The 27700-nt window shown below is 36.1% G+C and overlaps 2 protein-coding genes across 5 annotated transcripts in view; both read left to right on the top strand.

The window, feature by feature from the left end:
* fcho2 (FCH and mu domain containing endocytic adaptor 2) overlaps positions 1-12340 on the top strand; it is a 54210-nt gene extending 41870 nt beyond the window's left edge. For 2 of the 4 annotated variants that reach the window (XM_051109496.1, XM_051109498.1), the window contains 11 exons: positions 1514-2035; positions 2939-3054; positions 3175-3304; positions 3658-3717; positions 4713-4824; positions 5829-5984; positions 6650-6782; positions 6963-7162; positions 8065-8129; positions 9513-9677; positions 9855-12340. In XM_051109496.1, coding sequence (XP_050965453.1) covers positions 1514-2035; positions 2939-3054; positions 3175-3304; positions 3658-3717; positions 4713-4824; positions 5829-5984; positions 6650-6782; positions 6963-7162; positions 8065-8129; positions 9513-9677; positions 9855-9877 — 1682 coding nt within the window. In that variant the 3' untranslated portion in view covers positions 9878-12340. The remainder of the gene's footprint in view (positions 1-1513; positions 2036-2938; positions 3055-3174; positions 3305-3657; positions 3718-4712; positions 4825-5828; positions 5985-6649; positions 6783-6962; positions 7163-8064; positions 8130-9512; positions 9678-9854) is intronic. The other 2 variants (XM_051109499.1, XM_051109500.1) reach the window with 1 other exon arrangement.
* A 9227-nt stretch (positions 12341-21567) lies between these two features.
* tmem174 (transmembrane protein 174) lies at positions 21568-24801 on the top strand. The gene is made up of 2 exons (XM_051109521.1): positions 21568-22397; positions 23689-24801. The coding sequence occupies exons 1-2, from the start codon at positions 21592-21594 to the stop codon at positions 23804-23806; spliced, it is 924 nt and encodes a 307-aa protein (XP_050965478.1). The 5' UTR covers positions 21568-21591; the 3' UTR covers positions 23807-24801.
* Positions 24802-27700: the final 2899 nt, after the last annotated feature.

Raw genomic sequence — 27700 nt, forward strand, 5'->3', positions numbered from 1 at the left:
TATTTATTTCATGGGTCTTAATATGTTTTAACTGAGGCTTATTTATGTTGATGTCTTTTTATTTTTCTCATCCTTGCTTTTATTTGTTCAATGCTTTTTTTTTCTTAGACCTGGCTTCTCTCTTCTTAGTATCTTTTCCTACCTCTCCCCCACTGCAATTAAATGATGAGGTTTTTGAAGACTTAGGTAATGCTTATGACCCATGCCTGCAGTTTGATCATCAGAATAAGTCTTCCCATAACAGACACTGACCCTAATGGCTCAAAATATGCAAAAATGTGAATGATGATAGGAATGTTTTGCTTGGACTCACCCCTAATATTTGAGTGTTTTGAGTGAATATGAGTGTTTTCAACACTTTCTGTGGACAGAAGATAAGCACAGAGACACACTTCATTGACCCAGACCTTTCAACAATGTTATTTTATTTTTATTTATTTAATTATGATTTAACAGTGTTTTTGTAATATTTGGCATTCATTTATGTTAGTGTTTTATTTGTTTTATTTTATGTATTTGTATTAGTTGTGACTGACTGCATTGCATGAATTTAGCTGACCGTTTGCTTTAAGATCACCAGGTTATTTGTTTTGAGGGATTTTTAAAAGTACATATATCAGTAGGACACTACAGTAGTTTATAACCATTTAAAATTTATTTTGTAATGTTTTATTAATTCATACTTATTTTTATTTTAAAAATGTATTTTTTAGTTTTATTATTTTTTAGTTTTATTATTTTTGTTTTATAATTGTATTGTTTATTTGTTTTTTGCTTCAATTTGTACACGGTTGAAGTCAAAAGTTTTCATACACCTTTCAGAATATGCAAAATGTTATTTATTTTGCTGAAATAAAAGGGATCATACAAAATGCATGTTTTTTTTTTTTTTTTTTAGTACTGACCTGAATAAGAAAATTCACATAAAAAATGTTTACATATAGTCTGCAAGAGAAAATAATAGTTGAATTTTTAAAAATGACCCTGTTCAACAGTTTACATACACTTGATTTTTAATACTGAGTTGTTACCTGAATGATCCACGGCTTTTTTTTTTTTTTTGTTCATGAGTCCCTTGTTTGTCCTGAACAGTTAAAACTGCCCACTGTTCTTCAGAAAAATCCTTCAGGTCGCACAAATTTTTGGATTTTCATAATTTTTCTGTATTTGAACCCTTTCCAACAATGACTGTATGATTTTGCATTTTGTACGATCCCTTTCATTTTAGTAAAATAACATTTTGCAGTTTCTGCAAAGTGTATGTAAACTTTTGACTACAACTATATATGTAAATTTGGTATAAACTGTGGTGTTCATATGGCATTTTTGTATGTAATTATGTGAAACATAAAGCTGTATTCAACATTTGGATTCAGAGTCTGCATAGACTGCATCCAGGTCATGTTTTTTTTTTTTCATTTTCTCCTTGTAGTCTTTTTAGCATGCCTGTCAGTATGTAGTGTATTTTTACAACCATGCATTACTCTCTTCTCTCTGATGACCCCTGTAACAGAAGTGGATTTACAATCGGAGCCCACCTCTCCTTCAGCAGTCAGTCTTGAGGTTAACGAGGCTCCTGCTTTCCCCCTTCCCTCCAAACTCCCTCCTCCTGCCGGTCTTGCCAAGCCGTGCACGCCGCCATTCGCTGCTCTCTCCTCTCCTCCCTCCACCTCTCCTTGGGAGTTCCCCGATGAGGTTGTTGCTCCCCTCCACCCTGGCCCAACTCGAGCCATGAGCGTGCCTCCAGCCCTACAGGCTGCTCCTAAGGACTTTGCTACCCACAAGCCCCCTCTAAGTGCTCCCGCCACTGGTCCAGACGCACTTTCGTCCTGGGCCCAGAGCCAGTGGATTGCCTTTAATGATGCCTTTGTGCCATGCCGTGGACTGTCCCATCAACCAGCAAGGCCTCGGTCGGTGCCTGTTTCTCAACAGCTCAAGCTTTTCTCAAGAGATCCTGCTGACCCATTTGGCAGCTTTGGGAGAGAGGAGAGCGCCCCCTCTCTGAAGGAAACACCAACCCAACCCATGCAGGATGGTAATATTGAGGATTGAGAGTTTTAAGCATGTTCAAACACTGTCCCATGGCTGCAAGACATTGAGATGTGTACTGTGGTTTTAACAAACCTATTTATTTTAATGTAACTTGTTTTCATTTATTGTAACTGATTTGGTTTTATTTATTTATTTATTTATTTTTCCCAGTAGGAATTTTATTTTACATTTCTGTTTGATTGATTGCTGAACATGTATATTTTACTTTTGCTTTTTCTGCATTGAATATTGATTTAAATAATACAAATGTAACAAAACAACCTGTAAGCCATCATAGTCTTAGTTACTGTTTAGCTGGATGCAGTAAGAAAATGTTTGGTTTGATTTGTTTTATACAATATATTGTATTTTTTATTTCTGTTTTAAATTTTTGCTGAATTTTGGTTCAGCTACACACACTTTCTGTATTGATTATTGATTTAAATAATGCAAATTACAACATTTTTAAGGTACTTTTTTTTTTTTGTAATTGGTTCACCTACCAGAGTAACTCAGTGCAAATGTGTCCGCAAATTCACTCAGAAATATCATATCCAGCATTTTCCTTCCAGAACAGTATGACTAAGATGGTTTAAAAGGTGCAGATGTTTCTTTTTGTTTCTTTACTTGATCTTATTTTTATACTAATTTTCTGTATTCACTTTCTGTTTGTCCATGATTTATAAATTGTTTATATTGTGACGTTGGCCCTTGCATGTGCATTAGATCTTTAGATTTAACTCTTAGTTTGTTTCTGCAAGACTGCGTGATGTCAAACCCAATTTAGCGACATTTTAAATGTTTTTCAACAATGTTGGTTTTAATTATGGTCTGAGTGCGCTACATCCGTATTTTCCCTTCTTGTGATTTTAACGTTTGTAATCATTTTTTTTTTTTGCATGCACAGTTCCACCTCCAAACAGGCCAACCACTCCCCTGGGCACAGCAACCATTGTCCCGCCTCCAAGACCATTATCCCGGCCCAAACTGCCTGCAGGCAAATTGACGGGCATCAATGAGACTGTAAGTAAAGAAGATATTCCCTGATTCCCCTTCAGCCAAGCTATATTATAGGGACTAAAATTTAACCAAATAAAGATTGAATGCAGTGAATTATTAATCAGTTAGTTGTTTTTTTTGCAGGGCCGACCGTTCAGCCCTCCCAAGATGTCCAACTCCAGCCCTCCTCCCGCTGCTCCTCTGGCTCGTGCCGAAAGCTCCTCCTCTCTCAGCTCCAACACCTCCTTGAGCGCCAGCAACACACCTACTGTCGGTGAGTTTTCAATTTCACACATTTCAGTACACACGTTAAGATAAACACAAGCATTCATTCATCATCCGCATTCACATGATGCATCACTGATTCTTACACTTCATTTATTACATCCATTATGATAACAATAAAATCATAACTCATATGTATTGGGTTATTTGTTGAAGATATTTTTCAAAATTTCCACGTCTAAGCGAAACTAACATGCACAAATAATACACTACACATTTTCATTATATGGTCAACACATCACTTACCAGATCACTCCATCCTCATTCTTCACTGTTGGGCTGTGTTCTCGCCCTATTTTTTTCTTTCTCTTTGTGGTTTCATTCCTTTCATTTTGAATTAAGAGGACGATCTGTTCGTGGGGAAACTGCCCACATTTGAGAAGCGATGTGAGACTCCTGCAGGTACAGTGGAAAGAACCCAGAAGAACATTTTGTTCTAACTTACTAACAAACTCATGAATGATCATCTGTCCTTGATCAACCAACTGCATTGCCCCATCTGCTAAACCACACCCTATTCCCATTCTGTGACTCACCATGTGATCTTCAGTGTGTTATACCAGCCTCGAACTTGTGCGGATTATCTCTAATCGTTAAACTGACTATTGTGCTGCTGTTGTATTGTGGCTGATGAGAATGCATGGTGCGGATTACAATCGCTCAAAGATGTCTTTTTCTTTTTCCTGTTGATTTTTCAGTGTTTGTCACTACAAAGATTTAAACTGAAACACATTCCTCCGACTATTTTTGATTCATAGTTAACCCAAAAATGAAAATTCTGTCACTAATTTTTCACTTATCACCCTCATGTAGTTACACACCCGTTAGACCTTTGTTCATCTTCAGAACACAAATTAAAATATTTTTGATGAAATCCAAGAGATTTCTGACCCTGCATAGACAGCAATGAAAATGACACGTTCAAGACTCAGAAAAGCAGTAGGAACATCATTAAAATGGTTAATGTGACATCAGTGGTTCAACTGTAATTTTGTGAATCAACAAGAATACTTTTTGTGCGTAAAGAAAACAAAAATAATGACTTTATTCAACAAAGACATCTCTTCTGTGTCTATCGACACGCTCACAAGAGTATCACAATGCAGCCGGCAATGCTTTTGCTTTTTGGATGCTTTGCACCTTGTTTGCAAGCAGAGGAATGCACAAAAAAGTATTCTCATTGCTGTCTGTGCAGCGTAAGAAAGCTCCCAGATTTCATCAAAAACATCTTAATTTGTGTTCTGAAGTTGAACGAAGGTCTTACAAATTTGGAACGACATGAGGGTGAGTAATGAATGACAGAATTTTCATTTTAGGCTGAACTATTACTTTAAATGTCTGTTTTTAAATGATTTTTTTCTTTCTGTCTCTCTTTCTTCTTTTCGTTTCCCTCACAGGGACATCTCGTGGGCCCAGTCCAGTGACACTGGCTTCCCAGGATGCATTGCCCATTGCAGTAGCATTCACAGAGTCGGTTAATGCCTATTTCAAAGGAGCAGATCCCAGCAAGTGAGTTTCACATCATCTGCCCTGCTCAGACCATACAGACATTATATTTTATACACAACATAGAGAGTTACACAATTGTGATCTCCATGCCTAGAAACGTCAATGAATAATACAGTTAATACAGTTTTAGAAAGTAATTGGAAATGGAATTCTTCTAAAATAGTGTCCTAATTACACACGACGTGACAAGATTCCAGGAACAAGCAATTTGGGTGTCCACACCCAGGGTTGCCAGGTTTTCACAACAAAATCCCCATAAAAATCACGGGCTCAGCTGGTAAATTCCTATCCAGGGGCTAAATATGACATTTTTGGGGTCGCTTAAACCCGCGTACATGAAAAACAACCCGCGGCAACAGTGTTAAAGTACCCCAATTCCGCGGGAAAACCGCTGACTTGGCAACACTATCCACACCAGACGTGACACTGCAACACAATAGAATCAATCAAATATCACAGCCAATCAAAAGCGTGTGTGGGTGGACTAAGATTATTAAATGTACTTACTGAGTGACTGATACCGTCTTTGTAATGGAATATGCTTGTTGGTTCCCATCGAGTTCGCAGTTTTAACGCACATCTTTGCTTTAATATATTTTCAAGATTTAAGGTAAACTATCTGTTGTTGCTTTCAGTATGGCTATTGGGTCATGCAAAAAGATATTCAACACTCACATTAGACACATTTTACTTTGAATAAATCACATAACGTAATCATTACCTGAGATTATCACTGTCATATGGTTTGTATGTTGTTGTTCCAGCTGCAACATCGGAAATAGAAACCATTTCTAAAATAGACATTTCGCGTGTCGCTGGCACAGGTAGTTAGGACAAAAACTCCAGTTAACATGGAAAAGATACCTTTTGTGGTGCAGCGGTGTTGCATCGCGTGTAGTTAGGACACGGTGTTAGTGAATAATAAATGTTCTAGATACTGCATGCTCAGTTCTGAGTACGATGTCTGTAAAATGATTTCTAAAAATCCTCAAATGTGATTTTAGGTGCATTGTGAAGATCACGGGAGACATGACCCTGTCTTTCCCCAGCGGCATCATCAAGATTTTCACCTCTACTCCGTCTCCTGCTGTACTCAGCTTCAAACTCTCAAACACTAGCAGATTAGAGCAAGTCATGCCCAACCAGCAACTACTGCACAGGTGAGTTTGTGTTTCTGCATGTGTTACACTACCATTGGGGACCTTTGTTCATCTTCGGAACACAAATTAAGATATTTTTGATGAAATCCAAGAGCTTCCTGACCCTGCATAGACAGTAACACAACTACTAGTGGTTCAACCTTAATTTTATGAAGCTACATGCGACGAAGACTGACACGGAAGAGAAGAAATTTTTGTTTTCTTTGCACACAAAAAGTATTCTTGTAGCTTCATAAAATTATGGTTGAACCACTGATGTCACATGGACTATTTTATGAATGTCCTTACTACCTTTCTGCATCTTTAAAATTGCTAGTAATGTTGGTGTCTGAGTCAGAAAGCTCTTATATATTCGTAACAGTCTTTTTATTTTAATCATTGTTCCACATAATAACATCAAGTGCTCAGGCTAAACTCACCCTGTTCTCACTCACCCACATGCTTTTTGTTGTCGTGTGAGTTTGTGCCAGCAGCTCCCAGGCACGACTAATCAAATCAGGAGGGATTTGTGATTTAATAGTTGAACTGCTGCAGTAGGGTTAGTTGTTCCATGCTGCTACAATGACACGCAGCAATGAATTATTGAGCTCCTAATAGTGTTTTCTGTGTGTGTGTGTGTGTGTGTGTGTGTGTGTGTGTGTGTGTGTGTGTGTGTGTGACTCCAGTGACTCCTCCCAGAGCGACACAAACACTAAAGACTTCTGGCTGAACATGCCTGCACTGACAGCGTACCTCAGAAAGAGCTCTGAGCAGAACCCTACTGCATCCTATTACAACGTGGATGTCTTAAAGTACCAGGTTCATAGCTTTTCTTTCAGTTATCTTTGGGATAGTTCTCTCCCATGAATTCTTCAAAAAACGTATAAGTAAAGCATGTTAATAGTAGCTGTTCCAGTATAGTATTGTTGATAATTAGTTTGATATTTGATCATAACAAAGCCATGTTGTGAGCAAAATCTTTTGGACATCTTTTCTCAGGTATGTTCAAATGGGATTCAGTCCACGCCTCTGAACCTTGTGGTGTATTGGAAATGCACTCCTAGTACTACAGATCTGCGAGTGGACTACCGATACAACCCAGAGGCCATGCAGCCCCCCGCAGCGCTCACCAATGTACAGGTGTTAGTGCCCGTCAATGGCGGCGTAACAAACATGCAGTCACTTCCCAATGCCATCTGGTGAGTTGGAGGGTGTAGGCATACGAACATATGAAAACACAATATGTGAACCTGGACCACAAAACCAGTCATAAGGGTACGTTTTTCGAAATTGAGATGTATACATCATCTGAAAGCTGAATAAATAAGCTTTTCACTGATGTATGGTTTGTTATGATAGGACAATACTTGGCCGGTATACAACTAATTGAAAATGTGGAATCTGAGGATGCAAAAATATCTAAATGTTAAGAAAATAACCTTTAAATTTGTCCAAATAAAGTTCTTAGCAATGCATGTTACTAATTAAAAATTAAGTTTTGTGATATTTATGGTAGGAAATTTACAAAATATCTTCATGGAACATGATCTTTACTTAATATCCTAATGATTTTTGGCATAAAAGAAAAATTTATAATTTTGACCCATACTATGTATTTTCGGCTACTGCTACAAATATACCCGTGCTACTTAAGACTGGTTTTGTAGTCCAGGGTCACATATATCTAATGGAACAAAAACACTGCTGTATGAACCTAATCACTGAAATAATATGTTTTTTTATCAATAATACAGTAAAAAGAGTAATATTGTGAAAAAGAATTTTAAAATAATTGTTTATTGTATATTAATATATTTTAAAATTCAATTTATTCCTGTGATGGCAAAGCTGAATTTTCAGCAGTCATTATCTTGTCGAATGATAAATACAGTTGTGCTGCTTTTCAGGATTTTTTGATAAATAAAAAAGTAATTAACGACAGCATTTATTTAAAAAAAGTATAAAAGTCTTTACTGACACTTTTGATCAGTTTATTGCATCATTGCTTAATAAAAGTCTTGCTGACCCCAAAATGTTGAACGACAGCGTATACATATTCTTGCAGTCACCTTAACTATATGATTGTTACTGTTTTAATTAGGAATGCAGAACAGAGTAAGTCATTATGGAAACTGAGTGACATCTCTGACAAGTCTGAAAATGAAGGTAAGAACAAATATACTGTCAAAATTAACCTATTTAAAAGGGTCATGTCATAAAAAAAATCTAATTTTCCATGGTCATTTTAAATAAGTTGTATCATGTACAATACAAACATACTGTAACTTTGAAAACTTCCTCTCCAGTGGCAATTAAAAAAAAAAAATCTTATTCTGTATGTCTGGGGCAGTTAAAAACTATTTAGGACTTTTTTAAAAAACAGGCTCATTGTCCAACTCACCTAGAGTTAAACAGTTGAGTTTTACCGTTTTCGAATCCATTCAGCTGATCTCCGGGTCTGGAGGTAGTTTGTGTAGATGCGGAGTTGACAGCTGCGAAATACAATTGCGCCAGCTGCACCCATGGTATGGCAGTAAAGTTCCTTGATTATTACGCCGAAATGAAAATATAGTTCCTAGACATATCGACCTAGAAAATCGCAACTTTTCTTTTTTTTTCCGTCTTTGTACACAATGTAACTACAGAAGAGTCGAGTTTTAAATAGGAAAAATATCGAAACCCTTTGACCCACCATTTTTGAGTGAGATGCTGATGGTCTAATCGGATTCAATGATCTATGCTAAGCTATACTAAAAGTGCTACCGCCAGACCCGGAAATCGGCTGAATGGATTCAAAAACTCAACTGTTTTTTTTTTTTTTTTTTCCAAAAAAGTGGAGTGTTCCTTTTAAAGGGATAGTTCGCCCAAAAATGGAAATTCTGTCATTAATTATACATCCTCATGTCATTTCAAACCCAAAAGGCCTTTGTTCATCTTCCGAACACAAATTAAGTTATTCTTGAAGAAATTCGAGAGCTTTCTGACCCTGCATAGACAGCAACACAACTGACATGTTCAAGGCCTAGAAAATGCATCTGGGTTCTACTTCAGAACGCCAGCTCATGCGCTGTGGTACTCTTGTGAATTGAGTAAAGTTGTTATTTTTGTTTTCTTTGTGCACAAAAAAGTATTCTCGTACCTTCATAACATTACAGTTAAAGCACTGGTGTCACGTGGACTACTTTAACGATGTCTTTACTACCTTTCTGGGCCTTGAACGTTTCAGTTGCATTGCTGTCTATGCAAAGGTCATTAAGCTCTCCGATTTCATCAAAAATATCTTAATTTGTGTTCTGAAGATGAACAAATTTCTTACAGGTTTGGAACGACATGAGGGTGAGTAATTAGTGACAGAATTTTCATTTCTGGGTGAACTATCCCTTCAATAGCAAACACTCAGCTTGTGATTAAGTGCACTACAGTATTGTTTCTCTTTCAATAGGTGAATTTAGATATAGAGTTACAGAGATTATTCCTTACTTATAGAGTTTGAAAGATCATCTGGCAGAGTAGTACAGTGTTGACTATGTGTGTGTGTGTGTGTGTCAGGCTCTGGTTCTTTGAGAGCAAAGTTTGAGCTGACTGATGGTCCATCCATCCCTGCCACCCTGGCTGTTCAGTTCTTCAGTGAAGGCAGCACTCTGTCTGGTGTAGATATGGAACTGGTTGGCTCCGGTTACCGGCTCTCCCTCAATAAGAAGAGATTTGCCACTGGTAAGAATGATTTAAGACTTCTCCAAAGCAGCAGTTAAACTATCCCTAGATGTTATGATTTGAGATCACAGTGTTATTTTAACAGTTTGTATTTCAATACATTCTCAACAAATGCAAGGGCATGCAGTTTTGTCACTGAAATGAGTTTGTGAGACATGTGTTTGTGTACATTCACAGGCCGCTATATGGCTGACTGCTGAGATCTGAGCAGAGGCCTGTCCGCTCTCAAATGCAGGGAATCTGGAGGTTCATTTCTCTTCATTCATTAATTCTGTCACTGGTTCTCAATGATATTTATGGTGGATCGTTAGGGGGGATGGAAAAGAGAGCTGTCTGGGTGAAGGCCTCTCACGCTTCTGTTTCCTCTCCACGTTCTGAACGATCCAGTTCCAGTGAAGCACCTTCTGGAGACTCAAGCTTTTTATACTACAGTAACGTAGCACTGAGTATCAAACACTGTGTACAAAGAAAAAATAAAAAAAAGAAAAGAAATGAAAAAAGAAGGAATGTCAGGATATTGGCGAATGAAATCATTAATCTTTGATACTTTTTGATCAATTCAGACTTTTATAAAGTCAGAACGGTAGTGTTTGTTATTTTGATATGTATAGTTAACAATTTGTCATATGAATTATATGTGTATAAACAACATATCTAAACAAACAAAAAAGGACAAAAAACTGCACTAACAATCTTTCTGGATATTTTTTGAGCATTCATTTCTCCGTTTGTATTCACCCTGTCAGTCGCAATGGCAATGAGAAGAACAAACAGAGAAAAAAAGGAAAAAAAGGAGAGACATGAGAAAAGCCTCAGCAATAGATCACTTCATGCTCACAAGAAAGCCTTACTTCTCGCCCATCGTCTTTCCATAACTGAGCATTGCACATCCATCTGAGAAGTGTAGATTTTTTTTCACCCCCAACTTCTATTGTTTTCAGTTTTATTTTTTTCTTTCAGTTGTATTTCTCATTATGAATGTGCAATGAAGGTATAAGCTTTCAAAATTACATTTATGGATTGTTAGTGCCATTTTCACTTTAGCATTGTCAAGAGAACCTACTGGTTAGTTGTGTGTCTTGCTTAACAGCAAAAGGAAACTTATACACTGACCTCAGTGCCTCTTTTTCTTAAAATAATTACACAGGAAATTTTGCATGTTGACGACCCATGCTGTCCCCTTTTTTAGATTATGATCTTTCTATCTCAAATTTTGAAGTGCCAGTTCAGTTCTTTATACTTCCTGATAGGATACTGAAGGGAAAATACTGCCTAAACTTTACCCTTTGTCCTTTAAGGCCCTTTAGAGTGCTTTACTCTACAGTTCACTGCGAAGGAACGTGCTGTTCCCGTGATAGACGTCATCCAGGTGTTTTGTGTAATGCCTTATAGATGTGTGCAGAAATTATACCAAAATAACTACCGAAAATTGTCACTGTGAGATTATTCTAATTACAAACTCCTACCTGAGGGATTCTTGTTGATAAACAGACCAAAATATTTTAAATATTTGCATAATAAGATTAAATCCAAGCATGCACACTTTTCAGTGTAGTTTATTAATGGCAAACTACCAGTTTTTAGCTAAATGTATTTTTAAGGGACACTGCGTGTATATGTTTTCACCAAATGTGCCGTCGCGTCTGTTTTTGAGTGTTGTATGTTATTAATAACCTGAACACATTAGTTTCTTTAAAAAAAAAATGGCTCAAATGATCTTTTTTTGCTTTGAGCCAAAGCAAAAGTTTGCCAAATACAAATCGAAAAGCACAATGATGCAATGAGCCAATGGACGTTACGGGAAATTTTAAATGTGCGCAGGATCCAGCTGCCGTTTCTTCATTGAGACGTTTTTTTTTTTTTTTTTTTTTTTTTTTTTTTTTTTTTTTTGGTGAGCATTTACAGTGCTTTAAGGGGGGTCTGTCCCCCATACAAGGGCTATTTGCCTTGTCCTCCTTGGAGGACCATGTCTTTAAGGGCTACCCCAATTCCAGCGATAGCCAACACCATTTGTACCTTAAAATGGAAAAACACTAATAAACACTAAATGCCACCAATGAAGGCGCTTCATGAATTTGAAAACAATGACGTTTCTTGTTTTCACCAGGAACCTTTTTTGTCTCTTCGATAGCAGCCTAACTTTTGTGAAGTAACAACATAAAGTTTTTATATTCAGAATCGCCATTGTCTTTATGTACTTTTTTTTTTTTTTTTTAATACTTGTGATTTTAATTCATTTGTATTCAGTATGAATTGTGGTGTTGGTGTCAGTATAGAGGCAGAAATCAACTGGTGAACATCCTGGTGAATGTAGCATCCAAATACATTATTGGTTTCTATAGTCAAGGGCTTCTTTAAATGAATATGAACTAATTGTGTAGTTAGCGAGCTGGTTCTTGCTGCCTCTACAGCCACGTCAATATTCAAAGTCACTTTCGAGCATTAAAAAAGTCTCTTCTTTTATTTCTTTCTTTTTATGTTCACATTCAATGGCATAATACATGTGTAATTTTTTTTTTTTTTTTTTTTTTTTTTTTTTTTTACTCACCTAATGTAAATTTTTACAAATATTTCTGCCATGTTTCTCTGCTTCATGATGCTCTGTGTCAGTAATAAATGTGTAATATATAAATCTATACAAATATAAGAAATACTGCAAAATGCTAACTTGTCTGTCTGTCTTTTTTGTTGCATAGATCAATTCAGAAATTAAGGTACGCTTCCTTCATCAAAAATTCAGCTCAATTTTCCACCAATAGTACCTTGTTTAGAAAAGTTAGTCGGTGATTGGACTTGATTGTTACAATTTTTTGTACTGCATGCACTAATTTCACCAACCAGTATTGATGGTTTAACTCTAAATTGAAATCTGAAGTGCACTGTCACAATGTGTACAGCTTTTCTTAAAAAAATTACGTGCCGTTTACACACTGACCTTTGGAAGACCTTCTTATGTATGTATAATTACATTTACTACTAAATAAACTTTAAGTTTATTATCCAAAGCAGGTACTGTAACTATTCTGATAGCTGAGCGCTCAGACACAGATCATGTTCTGATACGTAAACGTAACACTGTACCTCATAATTTTGGGTTGCGCTTCAGCTATTCAGTCTTGTTTCCATGTATTTAAGCATTTTTCATGCACTTGATGGTTGATTTCTAGTTTGGAAAAAGAATGGATAGATTTAACGATAAAGCAATTCAACATTCAGATGTTTACACAGTCATGCTTCTGAACACATCTGCTGCACTTCCAGTGCTCCTTGCAAAGTGAAATAAAACTTACCCACATGTGCTAGCCATCCGGCTTTCTTACGCACCTCGTGTGTGTCTTTTATGTGTTTACGTATGTGTCAGGGTTGTAGACCCTTTCATGAACCCTTTGAAAAAAAAGACCTCTTTGTGCTTCACAGTTTGATCTACATCAGACCTGCTTAATCCTGATTGCAATACTTGATCTGAATTAAATACTGTTTAGATACCTTTATACAAGTCATTTTTCGGTGCTCTAATTTCTTCAGTGTTTGTATCACTCCTTTTGTTCAACACTTGTGCAGACTACGACTGTCTTTATAAGCGAGTTATGGAATTATTCTTTAAAGCTGCTTTAAAACTTATTTATTCAGGAATGAATCAAAGATGCATCCCAATTTGTATACTTATGCAATATTTAATGCCAAGTGCACTTGAGGTACCCTGATGATGTACTTAATTACCTGGAGAAAAAAAAAATCTAATTGTGGCATGTTAGACACTTTAATGTAGGCCTACTCGACTGTTACTTGGCTGAAAGCTAACAGACTTTGATTTTAGTTAACAAATAACAAAAACACTAAAAAATTATACTCTGGAGTGCATATAGAACACAAGTCTTCAGGAGTTTGCAATCAATCTATTAAGTGATCCTTTCAAAAACACTGACTGGATGCCCATCGAGGGTGTTTTTTAATGCCGCATCTATGGGAGGGACGGTAAATTTGACATTGTTCTCTCTTCTGACCGCCGATATCAGTCTTTCTCAATTTTTTTCCTTTGACAAAGTCGTGAAAAAAACTATCGTGTCGTTTTTCTTTTACTATTTGAGCAAATAGAAATGCAAAAAATATATTTGTGGTACTCTCCCATTCACTGCTTTCGGATTTTACCCAACTATGACGACTTCCGCTATGAGAAACCGGGAAATGTGAGAAAGGTCCATTCTTCAACGTGGAAGTAAGCTTATGGACGAGATTTCCGGTTCATTAGCCGCTATAACAAGTAACGTTATCGAGAAATAAGGCGGAAGAATAACAATGTGCAGGAAACGGTAAAACTGTTTGCACTACAAACAAGTGTGTTCATAATTAAGATCATAACGTTAAAATAATATGGTAAGACACACCAATGTGCAATATTAAGCAGCAAAACGAGCAGTTTTTACAGCTAAAAATAAACCAGAAGCCATCCAGACCCATAAAATTTACAAATGGCCACGCCCACTACTACGGGAATAATAAGGTGGATAGCTGCGTTTGTGGACTTACCTGTTCTTATGTAATTTGAAATATAATTAAAACTTTAATTATCGTCCTTGTTTTGAAATGCCGCTCCAGTGTGTAGCTGAGAGAGTTGTGACGGTTAATTTTGTGAAGGCTTCTTTCGACCTGTTTTGAATGGCGAAGCAAAATATTGTAACTGCCAGTACAAAATGTAAGTTGCTCAATATCAATTCCTTGTTTATTGAACTTTTTTATTCTGAACAACAGCTCTCTTGTTCACATTGCTGAATTGTTTAATTTGAAATTTAGTACTTTATCTCATCTGGTGGCTATTTGTCAAAGATTTGTTCTACCATGATACAAAATAGGCTTCTGCTACTCTAGATGAACACTAATAGATGGACTATCAGTGTCTGAAAGTGATCCGGATTAAAGATATTATGCTCTACATTGAAGGTTAAAGAGGAGAGGGTCTTTCGTCTCTCAGCTAACTGATTTCAAATGTTCTTTGGATGTTGTCACAGGCTGTGTTTTCGCAGAGACTCTGTGGGGTAATAGAGTTGAGTTATTAAAGAAAGAGAGAGCAGGAGCAGCATCACTTACGTTTATGCTCCATTACAGAATGACATGGCCTTTTGATCCAGCGCCCCCCTCTTCAGTATGAGCAAAACCATCTGAGCAAACACACTAGCTGGACCTTCATAACTTAAAAATGTGTTTGCTTTTCTCCTCCATCTCACACTGTTCCCCTCATTTACTCCTCTTTAATCCTTTGGCTTCTCTTTCTCGCTTCATCTTTCCTCGTTTCCACCCGTACCCGTCGACTGACTGTATTCTGTTTATTTTCTCCTCTCCTCCATTCTGCGAACATCTATCCTCCGGTATCATCTCTTTTCTCTCTTCCTCCTCTTCTAACCACACCTAATATCATTCTTGATCTCTGTCCACATCTGCCGGCTCCTCCTTCTCTTCAGCCTTTGGTTGGTCTCCCAAAACAACAGTGCATGAGGAGCTTGCTTCATACCATCTGAAATCCTTCAAATTCTCCTGACGCTCATATTTTACCCTCTAGAATCCCGGTGTTGAAAGATGTTTTAATAGAAACCTTGTTTTAGTACCATGTCATCTGTCCAGTGACATGTCTGTGCATCTCATAATGCTTTCTCTACTGATTTTAGGCCTTGTTGACTCACCAACGGTGAGCCTTTTGGAACCGATAACTAATTGGGTCCTCGTGGAGATGAATCTGGACATGGAAAAATGATTTTGATGGGGTTTGTATGTGTGTGTTTGTTTAGCTATAGTTAGGGCAAAGTATTGTCCCCAAAAGTGAGGTAAAGCTGCAGTCCCAGTACACTTTCTCTGCTCCATTTAGCTCTCTGTTGCTCATCTTTCTGTTCTGCTGTGAACTTGGGGATCAGTGTTCAACAAACTGCTAGTGTGACTGTAACAAAGCCCTCAGTTTGATCCATGAAGTAAAAATTGTGAGTTTTATATCTAAAAATCAAAATGGGAGTGTATTAGGGTTATTTGCTTCCATATTAATAGCTAAGCAAGCATGTGGGTGTGTATCTATGTAACCATATTTTGGGGGCACAGCAGAAGCGGGTTAAATCCGACAAAACCTCCAATTCCTCTTTGTAAAATTTGTATGGTAATTAAGTAAATAAAGTTTTTAATATTGTAAAAATCCGTAACGTTTTCTGGTTAGTCTACACTTTTAAAAATAAAGGTTCTTTATTGGCATTGATGGTTCCATGAAGAAACTTGAACAACCATGGAACCTTTCAAATGCAGAAAAGGTTCTTTATAGTCGAACAAGCTTCTTTAGATTTTTAAAAATGTTCTTCAAAATGGTTCTTTTAAGAACTGTTCACTGAAAGGTTCTCTGGGGAACCAAAAATGGTTCTTTTATAGCACCACTGCAAAAACACCATTTTGGAACCTTTATTTTCAAGAGTGTATGAAATATCCTCATTTTAGATAGCTAAGTAAACGTGTATGTTTGCAACTCTGCATATGCATATTGCCTTGTAAAATTTATTATGATTGGCCGGTTTCCTTTCAGGATTATCAGTTCATTTGGAATCAAATTCCCGATTAAAACAGAAAGTGCTTTTGAAGATAAAATAATAACTGGATTTGACAGAGTATGCAAGGTGAGTGGCATTAAATCTTTAAAATACATAAACAGTTTGAGACTGATATATATAGATACTATCTATATTGGAATAGTAACTTTAAAGAATAAAGTATCTCTCTAATAGATAAATAGATAGATAGACAGGCTAATAAAAACACCAGAATCATGTCATAAAGCAGCCGTAATGTTTGAAAACAAGATTTCACTTATTCTGTTTACAGGCTGACAGATACAAGTGTCCATCTACTGCCTGGATTTTTATTTTGAATATTGTGATTGGTTCCCCTCAGTTATTCAGCAGCAGCAGCAGCATGCTTTTCGCACTTTGCCTCTCACACTGTCTCTCCCTCCTATGTCTATGCCTCTGTGCACGCTGGTTTGAAAGCAGATTTGATGAGCGGGCATGTGAAACTGTTCCTCCATACTGAGCAAACGAGAAACGGTAGATGAGAGCTCAGAGCAGTGGAAGGATGGAACAGTGGGAGGACAGGAGAAAGGCAGGTTGAAGGGAATGGGAGATGCAAGAGAGAATAGGCTTCCGTGCCTGGCGAGCACAGCCACGTCACGGACAATTTGTCACAAGGTCGGGGGCCATGATGGAGGGTGGCGACATCTTAACTCCCGTGGAGCAGCCCCCACAGTGTCTATACTATCTCCCAGCCAAAGATGAGGTAATATTGCCTGCACCAGATCACACCAAAAATCAGATCACACTAAGAATATCAAGGCTTTGTGTCCTGTATTGCAGATAATCATATCTAATCACATAGCAATGAAGTCATTTGTCAGTCATGATTTGTCATGATGCTCTGGAATACTTGATTCCAACTGGTCAATAGCAGCATTCAGCGACCTGATATTTCCTAATATTCAGTGTCATTCCTGGGAACTCTGTATGTCATACTGCAACTTAAAGTCTTCGGTTTATACTAACACAACTGGTGCCATTTTGCGTTTCACTCTCAACTGTAATGAAAATCATTTAAGAGGACAGTGTTAATATTACTGTAATACTGGTGCAGTATTCATTTTGCGGAGATGTTTTGCACATTGTAATTAACTTTTTATCTTAGCATAAACTGTCAGACAAAATAAAATTAACTAAAATAATTTCAACTCAAACATTTAATGTCCACATATTTGTTCATTTTGGTGAGTAGCCATGCAGTAGTATAGTCAGCCAAGTCATTATTGCAAAATAAACCCTCTATTACATAAATTAACCATGGTTTTATTATAGTAAAAGTGTAGTAATCATGTTTTTTTTGTTTTTTGTATTTCTGACACATTGATTACCATTTGCATAACCATAGTTTTACTACTTAAATACCATGGTTAAACTATGGTTAGTGTAGCAAGACCATGGTTAATTTGTGGTTACCATGGTTTAACTATAGTAGCCATGGTTTTTGGTTTTATTTGTAGTAAATCCATGGTCAATTTTCATAAGGGCTTTCTGGGTGATACAAGAGAATGAGAACCCTATCTGAGGTTATTTTGAGATTATGTCTGTACATTGTTCCATACATAATTAAGCTTAATGTGTTTACATGTTTTGGTATCAGCTTATTTCAGTTTGAAACTCTGGGGTTTGTCAGACATTCTAAGGACATTTGTGTTTTCACCAGTTGTTTGAAATGCACACAACAGTTCAAATGTTTGGGGTGATATATTATTTAAAGAAATTAATATTTTTATTCAATGAAGATGTATTATAACTAGGGCTTGGTAAAAATATAGATTTATAGATTTTAATCGATTCTCACTTTTACCAAACATTTCTTAAATCCCAAGAATCGATTAGTCTAGCCTGTTTTGAGTTAATGAACATGTAGCTCACCTCTCATCCAATAAATGGAAGTAAGCTTTTTGTTTTATTATTTTTCTAATAATAACAAGTTTATGGTCACCGAATATGCTTTTCTGAGGTAAATGTGACGTTACGTGACATTGTTTACAAACTGTTAAAGTGACTCTTTCCTTGGTGGTAAATAATAGATCAGTGGTTTCAGCGCAAAATAAACATGAATAAACATCCAAAGATATGTTAAAAGAAGAGTACAGCTTACTGAAAAATGTATCCTGTCTCATGTAATCGCTCCGTGAGTGTTTCCACCAAGGAAAGAGTCACTGTAACATTTACCTCAGAAAAGCATATTCGGTGACCATAAACTCGCTAGTCAGCTAGAAAAATGCACTATAGAGAGCTTTTCGCTAAATATATGCACCATATAACATACTCTTTATCATTTTTCCATCAAGTTTTATGACAGTCACCATTTAGTGACAAAGTAAAAGTGACTAAATGTTTATATTTAAAAAAAAAAACGAAATGGAATAGAAATATAATTATGTAATTGTAACTTTATTATTACAAAAACTTCATTTAAGCATGTTTATACAAATCAGCTAATTTTAACCTTCTATATAGTCATGTATGTTTTACAGCATTAGTTTTAGAGATTTTATATATATATATATATATATACAAAATCATAAAGATTTTATATGTGACCATGGACCACAAAACCAGTCATAAGGATAATTTTTTGGAAATTAAGATTTATACGTCATCTGAAAGCTGAATAAGCTTTCCACTGATAGGACAATATTTGGCCGAGATACAGCTATGTGAAAATCTGGAATCTGATGGTGCAAAAAAATCTAAATATTGAAAAAAATCACCTTTAAAGTTGTCCAAATGAAGTTCTTAATAATGCATATTACTAATCAAAAATTACATTTTGATATATTTACAGTAAGAATTTTATAAAATATCTTAATGGAATATAATTATTTAATTTCCCAATGATTTTTGGCATAAAAAAATCAATAATTTTGACCCATACAATGTATTTTTGGCTATTGCTACAAATATACCCCAGCGACTTAAGACTGGTTTTGTGGTTCAGGGTCACATTTATATATCCGAAATAATCAAAATCAAATTGAATCGCAACGCTTGTGAATCAGAATCGAATCGAATTGTGAAATTTGTGTAAAAACCCAGCCCTAATTATAACCAAAACTCTACATCTTTTTTGTATTTTTTTTTTTTAATCAAATAATGTATTTGTTATCATAAATGCAGCCTTGGTGAGCAAATTAGACTTTAAAAACCATTTAAAAGCTATGCAACCCCCAAACTTTTAAACTTTATTGTATGTACTATAAAAAAAAAAAAGAAAAGAAACATGAAAAGTTTGAAAATTAAAATGTTTTTGCCACTGACTAGATTCACATAATGATTTTGGAATGAACAAATTAATGAATGAAGCTGCAGAGAAGAGCAGAACAAAATATGGCTGGTGAAAACAGATGGGTGGAGTAGCTCTCGGTTGATTGGTTGTGGAAGATGTGCGTGACTATGTGATGTAGCAACGTGCTGCCTCACTGAAATGAAGGGGGTGGTCAAAGCGAGTGGGGGAGAGAGAGGAATAGAGAGAGAGAGAGTGTGTGCAACGCAAACCCATTAAAGCCCCTCTTGTGATTGCAGGCGGGCTTTTCCCATTGGAGGACAAGGATACTCATGCAATAGTGTGCAGGCTGGATACTGTACTGCATATGAACCACAGAGGCGAGATGAGGTAAATTAGGACAAGAGAGAAGTCAAAAGTAAGCCACAATTGCAAATATTAAAAGATTTAATTTGGTGGCTAATCATTTAGAGCTGAAGCAATAAGTTACCATGATTTGTTAATGTTTGTACAATACTGAGACAATGTAGTCTCTACTAATAATTAATTCAGTGCAGGGTCATATGAAGAAATTCTCAACTTTGTTTTGTCATCCAATTCAACTGACCCACTAAAAAAGACTTACTGGTAGGTTGTCCAAAGCTTTCACGCTGACCATATTGCGCAGATATCATTTAAGCAGACCTACTCTACACACACACACACCAGCACACTCATTTGTTATTCACATGCATACTACACATCATGATCACAAAGAGAGAGAGAGGAAATGTTCTCCTCATAAATATTTGGACTCTGCTTAATTGAAAGAGTGTGTCAGGCCCAAAATCTGGGCCGATTTTAAACATTCTTGTGCTGGAATCTATTCTCTTCCTAAATGTTTCTCAGGTGTCTCCTCGAGCTTTGGGAAAAGAATTAAAACAAAGTCTTTAGCACGGGATGGATCTGAGATACTGCTTGACCTCCATGAGGAATTTAGCATGATACTCACAATACTATTAAAAATATCTTTTTTTTTCATCATCTCTTGTGATTTAAACCATACTGTTTTCTTGAGTGTCCAGCCCCAGTTTACAAAACGGAAAATGCATCCTCACGCACCATAAGATTGGCAAGTGTAATTAAAGAATTATTTCATTCATTTATTTATTTTTTACATGCATGTAATTCTTCTCAATAGTGGAAACATCACCCAAGTACCACAGTAAAATGTTTACTGTGAGAAAAATGTGTCATCAAAGTTAAGGGACAGTTTGTGTTTTGGTGAACTGGACTCTAGTTGAAATTTGCTAGGTCATGCAGTGCTCTGGGTGAAACATTGTTATGCTAAACAAATCCATTAGGACATCAGAGACGGCTTTGAAAAGTTAAAGTGATGCAGAAATGTTTTGATATTGTCTGAAACAACGCTTTTTATCTCCCTGTTTCTCTCTCTCTGTTCTGGCTCATTTAGGGAAAGTCTATTGCAATGTCACCACATGGTTCCCTTGTGCTTGAAAAGGCTTTTTAAGTTCAAAATGCAGAAATGATAATGAAACTTTCACAGTGCCTATATATAAGATTTTTCATGTATAAGACTTCTTTTGATTTTGGTGATACATTAATAGGATAGTTCACCTGAAAGTGAAATTTCTGTGATCATTTACTTCTGTGGAACACAAAAGAACAGATTTTGGTTTTTTTTTGGTTCAATCAAAGAATGTTATTTTGAACTCCACTTTGAACTCATTGTATGGACAAAAGTTGAGTAAACTTCTTAGTTTTTGAGTGAACTATTCTTTTAATATTGTATGGTAACTTTTTATTACAGATCCTAGTTTTACTGATCTATTCATTCTATTGAAAAGGCAGTTATTTTAGTAATGTTTAGAAATACATTTCAATATCTGATAAAAAGTCATTGTAAATTTAGTCTTTGGACCTGCCAGTTTCCTGCATGTGTTCTATCATGCGACGGATTTCACAGCTCAGTGCTCGCACTGAGTGTTCAAGACTCCATCATAGGAGCAATGACCTGTTACCTGTTAACTAAGCTTCTGATCCAATGTCCAAAATAGATAAACAATGTTCTTAAAAGATCCTTGAGGCATACATGAGTGGATCTTCCTCAGACAAGCATCTAAACACTCAAGCCGCTATTCAAAAACAGTGCAGTTCTGGCCAGATGAGACATTACGGCCTTCTAGATTTTTGGAAGAGAGTAACGGAGGTTAGGAATGAAGGAACAAATCCTCTCGCTGAGCCAAGTGATGCAGGACCTGCTGGTGTTTGTAATTCCATCTCAAATGGCAACCAGAGTCCCAGCGATGTCCCTGTGAACGTTGTCTCTTTGATGCACAGCCAAGCTCCGAGCGCTTCAGGCAGTCAGGTGTCAGATAGGGACAAAGCTGGTGCCACACTGCTGTTCTCCGGAGTCTTCTTGGGCCTGGTTGGCATGACATTCACGACTATGGGGTGGACATATTACAATGACAGCTACAGCTACGAGTGGACACAGCTTCTGGGGCCTATTCTGCTGTCGGTAGGAGGTACGTTCGTGCTGATAAGCATCTGCAAATTCCAAATGCTCTCCTGCCTGAGCTGCGAGCAGAATAGTGGAGAGAGAACACCTGAATCGGAGCCTCTGCCACCTCTTTCAGGACCATCGTTCGTCTTCACTAGACTCAGCCAGCCCATTACCTTTCACAGGGCCACGGTGGTCCAGTACATCCCACCGCCCTACACCTCCGTGGTACCGGACCAAAATCTGGGTCCTATTAATGGTCCTGTTAAAAGTCACCAGCCATTGGAAGTCCCAGTGAGCACACCGCCACAGTATTACAGCGTTTATCCAATGGAAAACCCTGGCTTTAATTCTGGTGAACACGACAACGCCACAGCAGAACAAAGGGAAAACAGGTATGATTATAAATACTGATGATTGTGCATTAGATTGTATTAGATACAAGTTTAAAATGAACAGGAGTGTGGAGTCTAGAAACAGAGTTGATATCAGCTCAGGCTGAATCAAAACGTTTTGGTTTTAAGTATCCACCTCTTTCTTCCTTTAAGAGTGGGCGCGGCCGTTTGTAAATTTTATGCATCTGGCTTCATCCATATCTAACTATTTTTAGCTGTACAAAACAGCTTGTTTTGCTGCTTGATATTGTAAATTGGTGTGTCTTACCATATTATTTTAACGTATTTTCTTAATTATGAGCACACTGGTTGGTAGTGCAAACTGTTTTACGGTTTACTGCACGTTGTTACTCCGTATTTCCCTATAGCGGCTGATGAACCGGAAGTCTCACCCATTGGATTGTTCAAGAAACAGGTGGATTAAAATAATAGGTTTATTAAGGCATATTGCAAAGAAAAAAAAAACAAAATAGCACATAATTACTGCAACTGATAATGTCCATCAGGTTTGAGCTGTTAACAAATACATTTTTACATAGGCATATATCTAAAAGGTCTTACGTGCAGCGCATAAACTTATTGTCGTCTTAAAGTATTAGTGAATCGTTCAGTTGTAGTAATTGAAATGTAACTCGGTATTATTCAAGACAATATTTTAATTTATATTTAAAAGCTCATAGCGCACGCTAGGGAGTGTTGTAACACTGTCACTTACTAATAAACAAGTTTAAATCACAAGGGACCACCTTCCTGAGGTGACAGTGTTTTTTGTGTAAAAATATAAAGGATTTAAGACTATAATATGTTTTGGGGTAAGATTGTATAACTTCACATCTGGTTTATATAATTCGATTTACTCGATGTGGGAGGTTAATCGTTGACTGCGAGTGGGTTAAGTGGGGATGTTTATGGAGATAACATAGTTATTTAAACAAGTAAATTTAATACCCGCCAATTCAAGCACAAATGTAAAATGTCTGTTTTTTTTTTTTTTAACTGGTGGTACGAGTCTTACTCTTCATTGGGAGAAAGAGCAGGTCTTTAAACTGCTTGAATTTGAAGCAGAAAAAAGTATGTGAATATTATATCAAAGTTTGGGACGCGAAACCCACACTGAGGTACAGACATAAACAAAACAAAATGTGTTGAAACACTAACCGGTCTGCCCGAAATTCTTGTGTAGACTTACTCAGGTAAACAAAGTAAAGTAAAGCCGCCAGAGTTTTCGTTATTGTTTGCGCCGAGGGCTGACGAAAGTGGATTAATTACCATTTCGCTGGTTTCGTTTCAGGAATCGCAGCGTCTCAGAGGAAGAAGAAGAGGGGAGAGCGAGTACACCAGACAGCGCCTCCTCTCCACCTGCATACGAGGACCTCTTTGCCACCTCCTCATGTGACTCCTACTCCTGATCAATGAAATACGTTTTGCTAAGAACTTTTTAAATAAACTATATATGTTTACTGCAAAGTATGTATTTGTGTTAAGTAATTTTGTTAAGGCTGAGACCGGGAGAATATTAAATATTAAGTTTCCATATTTTAAAATTATAAGACATTTTACTAGTGAGTGGACAAATACTAAATATGTTTCCACATTTGAAAAATACAGAATAATACGATTTACTTTAGTTTCTATGTTTAAAGATTCTTTGACACTTGACAAATAATGTGTGCTGTTCTACTCATGGTATTTTTCTCAGCTCTCTCGTGTCCTTTTGGGCTCCTGAGAACTTCATGGCACACGTGAGCGTCCGGTGAGGGCCACATGGGGGCAGAAAGAGTGAGGAAGTACGACAAAGTTCTTAATTCACCAACACTGGGGAAGGTGGTGTATTTTAAAAACGGGTTCGTTTTAATAACTGAAACTTAGACAAATTTTAATTTTAATCACGTGTCAGTTCCCGTTATAGTCCAACTGCAAACGCAAGTATCAACATTTTCCCTGTATGTTAATCAGGTTTAACCTTTTGCATGAGTAAGACTGTCTGTGGTGCAAGGTTATTCCGTTTAACTAGTAAATTGACACGGGTATATCTGTCTTTTTAAGAATTAAGTGGCTATATATTTTCACTTTATATATTTTATAATCAATTTAAAATTACTAATAAAATATTATCATTTGCTATCAGTCTATACTACTTAAAGAAAATACCCTATAAAAGTATCGTTCGATCAATGTGACCCAAAAGAGAAAAATCTTTGAATTATGAATTATGCTTGCATGATTAATTTTTAACTTATGTTTATATTACGTTTTTCATATTCGCTAACGCTTATATTCTGTCTGCAAGCTTTGTATCAAACTTTGTTGTTTGTAATCAATCAAAACAATTTGTTTGTAATATTCTCTTATTTGTCTGCTGAAAAAATAAAGTCATTTAAAAGTCTGCAACTTGTGCCATGTGCCAATTAATGTCAAGTACAAACAGGGCTGTTACATTCGATGTACCAGACATAAATATAAATTAAATGGGCGCATTAATTTGTTCAACCTCTCACAGCCATTTCATTTTAAATATTTTCATCCAAAATCGCAAACGGTGTAAATAGAAAACACAGAAATACATGGAACGTAGAATCTAAAAATATAACAGACTGCATACACGTGTGTGTGTATTAAAATATCTAATTTAGTGCAATCTTTGTACTGTATAGGTCCATGAGAAGTGCATTATGAACTACAAACATTTTTTGAAAAAAAGCTTGTTTGGATGTTTTCTTAAATTACATTAAACAGGAAACCCTGCTTATTCAATATGTATCATTTACTTAATTCCATATAAAAAATTATTTCGGTTTTCTATTGTAAGTCCTATATTTTTCTCTGGTTTGGTAAACTTTTGTTTGGTATATTTGTACTATAGACCCAAGATATTGGTGTTTAGCCTACATTTAGTAGCTAAATGACTGAAAAGTAAGTAAATTATTGTAAAAATGTTATTGTAAACCATAACGTTTATCAAATGACATTTCAACGCACGTTATGAAAAAAACGCATTTTATAGAGTTGTATCGAGTAATTAATATTAAGTGCATTGTTTAGACGCTGTTATTCAGTGTACAAGCGACAGAAGGCAAGTATACTTATACTTTCTAAACAAGAATAACTGAGGAGTTGAAACCGGCAATTTCGCAGTGTAGAGCATGAGGCTTTCAATATTTGATGTCACTGCCTCAAAGTGTAACAGCATCTGCTCGGCCAACCTTTGTCCAATAGGATTGAAGATCTATAATAAGTCTTGCCTCAATTCAAGCCTCGCGATTTAATAAATTACTAAATTAGTATTTGCTTGTTTTTTGCGAACCAGATAGCTTAAATAGCTAAAACTCTTTAAATGTGTAAAATGTTTAACTGTAGCCCTATTCCCTTAGTACAGAGTGCATATTAATATATTTTTAAAAAATGCATTTTTTGTTTGTTTATTATATAGTCTATTGTCTCCTCACACTACCGTTACATTTGTTTCCAAAACGCAGTGCTTTATGTGTTACTAAATTACTGCTTTGGCAAATTATAAGATTACTTTATATATATATATAAAAGAAACTCTGGGGAACACTATTTCCGTTCCAGTTCATGTGTTTTTACTTTTGAGGTGACTTTCAACCCCCCCTAATGAAAGTCTTTAAAATACAATAGAAAAAGTTTTTTCCCGCTTTCTAAACCGTCCTCGTGCTGAATCATCTGTATCACAGTCCAACAATTTAATATTCAAATACTGATTTTATGAGTGGTACGCTTGATAGAAATATAAACAAATAATTAAGCAGCACGACTTTTTTTTTTTTTTCTGTATTGCTGGAAATGTTGACATATACAGTTTATGCAATCCCATGTTTTCCACAGTTTTCTCAGTGTAACTTACGTTAAACCACTGTGCATTTATAGATAAGATTAGATAAGATTATCTATTTAGGTTCTGGACATTATTCACTTAACTAACAGCTACCTATAATCTATAAAAATACCTGACTTTAAACACAGATTTGCTTCCAAAAAGGCAGCCGACAAATGCTTTATATCCAATACATTTTTAAACAGTGTCCCAGGATTTGTATTGTGCCTTTGTATCGAAACCGCAGCGCAATGTGAATTTCATTAATTTCACTGCGCAGTAAAACGCGGGTGGCCGATAAAGCTCATTATTGGATAGCTTCGCTTTATTTATTACAGAACACGTCTAACATCTGAACTTGTCCAGATGAACGAGCAGGAAAGTGAACGCATAACCATAACAATATGTCTCCATTAGCTGTCTGGACTTTAGATCGAAATATGACACAGCTTAGGCCTATCAAACTCACCTTCTGGGTTGCACGCTTTGTTTGATATACATTTGCTAGTTAAAAGCTAATCAAATTATGTGAGATTCAGTCTTCACGAAAAAGATGCAGTAAAAAGCATCTCTGCACCAAGAAGGTTTATAACTTCCTTTTAGGAAGCTATTTGTTAGCAACCCCATTTATCTAGTAGCACTTGTTTGTTTGGCACAGCCCAGGATGCTATTAATTATGTCAGCTCATGGGTTTTTTCTTTAAGGTAACTGATAATTACTTTGTTTATATACCGTTAACGTAATACAATTATTAAAAAAATAATACAATTTAAAATACATTTAAAAAATCAGCGCATGTTGCCAGATCATAGAAACTCCAAGGAATCAGGTATTGGCTGCGTCACTCCCATAGCCCCGCTTGAGAAAAAAAAAACAAAAAAGCAACAACAACATATAAATCGACAACTCAACATACGTTTTTAACAAACAACATATAAATCGCAAATATTTACAATAGTGATGGGTTATTTTTTAAAGTATTCTTAAAAGCATAAAAATGATATTTGTGCACCACCCTCTTATTCCTAACTTTTAATTTCAGTTTAGGGCTGTAGTTAGGGGTGGAAATTTGTTGTTGTTGTTCTTTTCTAAAAAAATTGTATGTTTCCGTACGTATCAGAACGTAAGAATTCATACGAAAACGCCACCTCGTGGTCCCAAACCCTTCGCGTTAAAGGCATTAGACCGAGAAAATATAAGTAAATTTCACGCTGCATTTATTTATTTATTTATTTATTTATTTATTTATTTATTTACTGTTTGTATTCTGAAGTTTTTGCTTAATTTCAGCAATTTAATCAATATCCCTTATTGAGAACAAAATCACTATTTTGCATGTCTGTTGGAAATTATTATTATTATTATTATTGTTATTATTATTATTATTATTGTTGTTGTTGTTGTTGTTGTTAAATAAGTCAATTTTACACATTTAGGAGCCCTTAAAATTGTGCACTGGTAAAATATG

Source organism: Labeo rohita, chromosome 5 (assembly GCF_022985175.1).
Source record: "Labeo rohita strain BAU-BD-2019 chromosome 5, IGBB_LRoh.1.0, whole genome shotgun sequence".
NCBI classification, from domain to species: domain Eukaryota; kingdom Metazoa; phylum Chordata; class Actinopteri; order Cypriniformes; family Cyprinidae; genus Labeo; species Labeo rohita.